This window comes from Chinchilla lanigera, unplaced genomic scaffold, assembly GCF_000276665.1.
Source record: "Chinchilla lanigera isolate Chin_1 unplaced genomic scaffold, ChiLan1.0 scaffold00050, whole genome shotgun sequence".
In the NCBI taxonomy this organism is placed as follows: Eukaryota; Metazoa; Chordata; class Mammalia; order Rodentia; family Chinchillidae; genus Chinchilla; species Chinchilla lanigera.
Window position 1 is genome coordinate 13,948,847 of NW_004955451.1, and position 7,561 is coordinate 13,956,407.

General features: G+C 41.5%; 1 protein-coding gene across 1 annotated transcript in view; it reads right to left on the bottom strand.

Annotated features, from left to right (window-relative positions):
• Fbxo47 (F-box protein 47) overlaps positions 1-7,561 on the bottom strand; it is a 27,264-nt gene that overhangs the window by 9,061 nt on the left and 10,642 nt on the right. Inside the window, exons 4-6 of the mRNA XM_013519121.1 lie at positions 7,213-7,289; positions 6,795-6,872; positions 4,813-4,921 (exon numbers count right to left, since the gene is read on the bottom strand). Coding sequence (XP_013374575.1) covers positions 4,813-4,921; positions 6,795-6,872; positions 7,213-7,289 — 264 coding nt within the window. The remainder of the gene's footprint in view (positions 1-4,812; positions 4,922-6,794; positions 6,873-7,212; positions 7,290-7,561) is intronic.

Consider the following 7,561-nt stretch of genomic DNA (forward strand, 5'->3'; position numbering starts at 1 on the left):
CTCTTAGGAGGCTGAGGCAGGAGGACAGGGAGTTCAAGGTCACCAGGATGACATAGGGAGTTCAAGGTCACCAGGGTGACATAGGGAGTTCAAAACCAGCCTGAGCTATATAAGACACACACACAGAAAAGAGTTTTTTGAAATATAATTTACACACCATACTGTTCTCTAGTTTAAAGTGTATAATTTGAGCTGGGGGTGTGTCTCAGTGGCAGCGCATATGCTTAGCATGTGTGAATCCCTAGGCTCAATCTCCTGCACCAAAAAAGTATAATTTAATGCTTGTTTATGGCATTATTAATTTTTAAAAATTGTTACAAAATATGTAATGTAAAATTTGCCATTATGACCATTTTTCAGGGAACAATTCAGGTATATCAATTACATTCACAATGTTGTTCAATCATCTTCTCTATTTCCAAAACTGATTTATCCTCCTAAATACCAAACTCCATCGCCATGAAAAGCAATGATTTCCCATTCCTCCCCCAGTTCTGGGTGACACTAAGCTCTGTCCGCGCCTACGAACTGGGCTGTTCTAGGCACCCCAAGCACAGCGGTGCCGTGTGCTTGTGATTTATGCTCCCTGAAGTGTGCTGAGCACCACGCACGATGTGTGCCAGGAAACGGCTTTGGCTGCAAAGGCCGTCGAGCAGGGAAGCAGCAGACACTGAGAAGTCCTAGCTTGCCCACCGAGTAGCAGACATGTGAGTGCCCGGACAAAAGGTTCATGTCGAAATGTGTCAGGTACCAAATCTGATGGTTGCAAACCGGAAAGGATCAGGGGGTGGCTGTGAGTAGAATTACACAACATTTGTTTTTTTGTTCCTGATGTCTCATAATGTTTGAAAGGCTTAGATATGCTGCCCGTGGGTCATATTTTGCATATAGCTCATCTATTGACCTGGGATTGTCCCTGGGTTTTGGCTATTGTGATTAGTGCTGAAATAAACATTGCTGTACAATATCTGTCCAAGTTCCTGGTCTCAGCTTCGGGCTGTATATACGTAGCAGAACTGGGGAATCATCTGGCAATTCTGTCTTAGCTACTGGAGGGACAGACTGTTTTCTGTAGTGGCCATTTACATTTTGTGCTTTACACTATTTAAATTCTACTTATTGTACACGAGATTTTTTTTTTTTTTTTTGTACCAGGAATTGAACTCAGGACCTCAAGCTTGCCAGGAAGGCACTAAGCCACTGAACTATACCCTTGGCCCTATATTCTACTTATTGTAGATAAGACACATGTAAGCAGAAAGTCTAGATCTAGAGCTGTAGCTCAGTGATAGAACACTTGCCTAGCGTGTCTGAAGCCCTGGGTTTGATCCCCACCATCACAAATATAAATATATTAATAATCTAAGGTTATACCTAGTACCTCCCCCGTGGGTTAAGCCAAGGAACCCAAGTGATAAGTTTAGAGGGAGAAGTTATCGCAGGCCTGGGAGGTCAGGAAAGGTTTTACAGAGGAAGAAGGGGCCTTGGGCCACCAAGGGGGAGATGGTATTTCAGGAAAATGAGAATGAGTAAAGAAAAGGTACTGTGGTGCAATAGGTAAAGAGAGTCTGAGACATGGTGAGTAGGGAGAACAGTACACTTCTGTCAAGCTGATAGGGAGAGCAGTGAACAGGAAGTGTGAAAAGCAGGTTGGGTCTAAAATGTGAGGCCCAGTGTAATTTGGACTTTATTTTAAAGATGTCAGGGTGGTGATAAAAGATCAAAGGAGAAACACGATGAGCTAATTTTGTTATTGATTCATCTGGCCTCTAAATCTGCCCTTTTGCTGGGTGTGGTGGCACACATCTGCACTCCCAGCACTAGGGAGACTGAGGAAAGGAAGATGGCTGGAGTTCGAGGCCAGCCTGAAGTACATAGCAAGTTTAAAATCAACCTGAAGGAGCCGGGCGTGCTGGTGCATGCCTATAATCCCAGCACTCAGGAGGCTGAGGCAAGAGGATCATTGCAAGTTCCAGGCCAGCCGGGGCTACAAAAGTGAGCTCAAGGTCAGCCTGAACTGCATAGCGAGACCCTGCCTCAAAAAGATGAAATAAATAAATAAATAAATAAATAAATAAAACCAGCCTGAAATACATGGTGAGACTCTGCCTCATAAAACAAAAAATTAGCTGGGCATGATGGTGAATGGCTGTAATCCCAGCACTCACGAGGCTGAGGCAGGAGGATCATTGCGAGTTTGAGACCAGCCTGGGCTACAAAGTGAGCTCGAGGCCAGCCTGAACTGCATACTGAGACCCTGTCTCAAAAAAAAGACAAAAAAAAAAAAACCCAAATTTTTCTTTTTGATTTATGTCTTACTTTTCTTGTTGCTGAGACAAAATATTCTATGCAAAGTAACAAGGGACAACCATGCTCTCTCTCTTTTTTTGGCAACAGGAATCATTCTCAGGACTGTGACTGTCAGGCAGGTGCTTGTGCCACTGAGCTATATCCCTAGCCCCAACCAGCCCTCCTTCTATCACTTATGTCTTATCTGGGCTACTTAGGGTGGGTAGCACTCACACCCTTAATACTAGTGCTTTTGAGCCTAGCACTGTACCATGAATCAATCCCAGCGTTACACACTATAGATCTAGCCACCTCTGAAAAAGCCTCACCTATGACTGCCTGAGGCTTTTGGGGGACATCTAGATACAAGCCATAACAATTTACAATTTGTTTCATAATGAAGTATTTCAAGTTGATAGAAAAGCAGAAATTCTATAACACTGTGAACAAATCATCTAGCTTTGTCAGACCTTTACTTTTTGCTATGCTTGCTTCAGATTTTAAACAAAACATAGACATTCAAGCTTTCCTTCCTTCTTTCCACCCCCAAAATGGGCATGGATCCCAGGTATGATTTACCCCTGAGCAACGCCCCCAGCCCTGTGTATTTTGAGACAAGGTCTGGCTCAATTGCCCAGGCTGGCCTGGAATCTGCAATCCTCCTTTGTCAGCCTCCTAAATAACTGGCATTACTGTCTTTTTTTTTTTTTTTTTTGGTATGGGGAACCAAACTCACAACCTTGCGCTTGCCAGGCAGGCGCTGTGCCACTGAGCTAAATCCCCAGCCCCTGGGATTACTGTTGTAAGCCACCACACCCAGCAAAGCTTCCTATGTGTTGCTTCCAACCCCTTTCCCCTTCCTCCTAAGAAGTAATCACCATCTTGAATTTGGGTTTTGTATGGGCCAAGGATAGAGCTCAGTGACACAAGCGCCTGCCTGAATTTGGGTTTTACCAACAGGAGGGAGTTCATGTATAGACACGACATGATGCCTGTACCCTGGCCACTCATATACATTTGTGGGGTGGGGCAGGGTGAGATGGATTTATCTGAAGGAACTGGTGGTCTGGCAAGTCTGAAAACCACGGGCAGCCTGGCAGGATGGAGACAAGGCAGAGCCTGCGGGGTCCAAGGGCGTCAGCCACGGTGGTGGATTCCCTGACTGCGTAAGGGCCCACGCCATGGTGGGTGGATCTGCTGGCGGTGAGTCTACTGAATCAAATGCTCATCTCATCTGAAAAATATCTTCACAGAAACAGAATGATGTTTCACCAAGTATGTGGGTACCATTTCTTAGCCAAGGTGAAATAAAAATTATTTTTAAACTATATTTTTACATGTGTATGTAGCCATAAAGAATAAATATAATTTTATATGTATATAAGTGGTATCAAATTGCCAGTATCCTTCAGTAACCTTATTCTCCCTCAAATTATGTTTTAAAATGTGTTCATATTAATATATATAGCTCTAGTTATTCATTTAACTCGTAACGCTTTGCACTGCATGAACGGACCGCAGCTCGTCACCCTTTCCGACAGCAGGACTTTAGGCTGTGTGCAGCGATTCGTGGTTACAAACAGGGCTGCAACAGTGGTTCTTCCCCATGCTTCCTTGAGCATGCTGGGGCTTTGTTAGCGTGGAATTGCCGGGTGGACGATGCTATCATGTTAAAAAGATGAACTATTTCAAGTATTTAGAAAAGTTTAGAGAATACTAAATTTAACTGCATCCCCACCCCTCAGTTTGAGGACTACAATGTTATCAGTACAGTCAATACCTTCTCAGGATTTCTTTCCTCAATCACATACGTACTGCTTTTTGCCACAATAACACATTTAGTGTTTATCATGCCCCTAAATTACTTTGTCCTTTTATTCTTATAGGTATGCAATTTATTAATTATTTTTGGTACCTAGGATTGAGCCCAAGGCCTTTGCATTGAGCTACATCTGCAGCCCATTTATTTATTTATTTATTTATTTCCAGTACCGGGAACTGAACTCATGACCTCGTTCTTGCCAGGCAGGCACTGTGTCGCTGGGCTAAATCCCCAGCCCCTTTGTTTTTTAACTTTTGAAACAGGGACTGTTACTGAGCTTCCCAGGTTGGACTTGAACTTGAGATTCTCCTGCCTCAGCCTCCCAGAGGACTGGATTATAGCTGTGCCTATTTTAATCTCTATATTACCTGTGAATTACAGTTTTGTTTTGTTTTGTTTTGTTTTTGTCTTTTTGAGACAGGGTCTTGCTATGCAGTTCAGGCTGGCCTTGAGCTCATTTTGTAACCCAGGCTGGCCTCGAACTCGCAACAATCATCCTGCCTCACCCTCCTGAGTATTATTATTTTTTTTTTTTTAACAGAGGGAAAGGTTTATTTAGCTCCCAGTTTGTAAGGGTTTCAGTCCATAATCAGCTGGTTCTGAGGTAGAGTAGCACAAGGCAGAGGGGCAACAGTTCATGGTGGCGGAAGACAGCCAAAGCAAAGAGAGAGAGGGAGGACGGGTGAATTACAGCTCTTTACCTGGTTTGCTACAGACAACACTCTGTATCTTGCGAGAGAGGTTGGTCAACTCACATAAGAAGTTATAAACACGCTGGCATTCGCGTTCATCCCACCCTGCTGTCAAAGTCTGAGGAAGGTAAAATAAAGGAAGGTAAAATAAACACTGCAGATGTTCAGACCACAAATCAAAATATAAGCTACTACTCCTTTATGAGCAAACCACCAAGGTGCTATGCAGTTTTTAAGCCACTACGGAGCTGTGTAAGTTAATATGAAATTTGCATAATCAAAAAACCTAGATATACTCCCAAACCTACTTTCTTTTCGGTTGAGAAGGCAGTATCTTTTCCGAGTACTTTTAAATGGTACTGGACCCTGAACTCTGACAAACCCTAGACCTCAGCTTTAGATGCCTCCCTCGTAGCCACATTGTGGCTTAGTTTGACCATGACATTGGAACTTTCGACTGCCTGATGTTGCTTGCAGTTGATAATGATCTCTCTTTTTTTTTTTTGGTACCGGGAATCAAATTCATGACTTTGTGCTTGCCAGACAGGCACTTGTGCCTCTGAGCTATATCCCCGGCCCAATGTTCTCATTTTAATGTGATAAATTTGAACATTTATTTATGACTCTTGGATTTGAACAACTAAAAAGATTTTATTAAGTAAAAATTTAACTGCTATCTTTGAACATAGTCATATGTGCAAAATAAGCATATTTGAAAAGGGAATCCAAGTGGTATACAACTATAATTAGATTTTTTTTTAATAACTAGATTTTGAAGGTTTGATTAATCGCATAAATTTTTCCTAAAATAATTAACCAGATTCAGCAGTTTAAAAATTAATCTTAGGTCTCTAGAACAAAACTCTTGTAATAATCTTATTTTCCCTGGAGGGAGAGAGAAATTGGTGCCAGTGATTGCTTTTGGTGAAGAAAATTAGTAGATAAGGGACAGGCCTAAGAGGGAGTTCAACTTTTCACTTTATACATTTTGCAACTTTTGAATTTTACATGAATATCTGTGTATGTGTTTCCTATTCTAAAAAGAGAAATAGAGACATAGACAAATCAAAAGAAGTCTCTCTTGTAAGAGGGTAAAAGGAGGGGCCCGGAGCCCAGGTGCATGGGACTCGGTGGCTGAAAGGCCAGGATCCAGTTCAGGACTCTCAGGGAGGCATCACCTCCTCAGATGTTGTCAGCTTTAAATCAGATAATACATGCATACTGTCTGGCATATATCAAGGGCTTAATAAATGCTAGGGTTTTTTTCCCTTTCCTTTCTTTTTTGTATGTGTGTGCCTGGGTTCAAACTTAGGCATACTCTGTATCTGTAGTCCTTTTTTCATTTTCAGTCTTACAAAATTGTGCAGGAAGGCCTAGAACTCATGATCCTCCTGTTTCAGCCTCCCAAGTAGCTGGGATTATAGGAGTATGCCACTGTGCCTGGCTATTTTTATCTTCTTTGTTTATAATAAAATGTTAATGAAAATGTTCCTGAAGTCATACAGTTAATTTCTAAAGTCACTAGCCCAAGAGTTTAAACCTGCTATATACATAAACACACTTATGCTAACCCACAGTATTTACAGTCTTCACAACTGGCGGGAAACTGTGAGGACGCCGGCTTAAAGGAAATAAATGTTGAGCATTTCTCATGAGCTAGGAACTGAAGATGAAAGTCTGAGCTGGCAAATACATGAATACATTCCCGAACTTTACAATTTTGTTTTGTTTTCTTTCAGATTATTTTAACTTCTATTTGCCAGGTGTGGTGCCACGTGCCTTTAATCCTAGCACTGGAGAGGCTGAGGCAGGAGAATCTCTGAAAGCTCAAGGCCAGCCTGGGCTACATACTGAGACCTGTATCAGAAAAACGAAAACAAAAGCCAAACCAGCCAAACCGTCTATTCTATTAAGTACAAAAGATAGATATCACACGCTACTTGCTATCACTTCAAAAAGGATTTCTTTCCTCCTTTCATTAAAACATGTACCTGTAAAATCATGCCATAACACGATAATCCTAAGCACTGCATGGGAGCTGCACAACCATTGAATTTAAAACAGGAAACCTGTAAAAAGAGTATTGTTAATTCTGCTTTTCTGCAGATCTGTACAATGATTGGACATTCAAATTTAATGGAAATAAGCAAGAAGGTTTTTAGTATGCATTCTGATTAGCACTGTGTTCATGGGTGGGGATTACAAAAGAAGTATAAAACAAAACATTTGCCCTTAAGGATCTCACAGTTTAGGAAAATAAAATATACACATGTGAAGTTGCTATATTAATTAGGTCTAATTCATGAAATTCTATTAATGAAAGATATATTTAAAATAAGTATGACCCTAGTAGCAAAATATCTTTACCAGGAATCAAGATTATGAACCAATATGGAAGTGTGATCTTACTTCTGAGAGTATCCTGTGGATGCACTTTAGTCTTTCCTTGGTGGGTAGCAGCAACGTGCACCTTTTAAATAGCACACCTGAAAAAGAGACAAGGAAGAAATGATAACGTGATTAACTTGAACATATTCATAGCACAGAATGTTTCCACAGTGCACTACAGCACAGGCCTTCCTTTTCCGTCCTGTGGATTGAACCCAGAGCCTTTAAACTGAGCTATATCTCAGTCCATTTTTAATTTTTAAAATTTTGTTACAAGCACTTGGGAGGTTGAGGCAGGAGGATCCTTTCCAGTTTGAGACCAGCTGAGGCTACAAAGTGAGCTCAAGGTCAGCCTGAACTGCATAGTGAG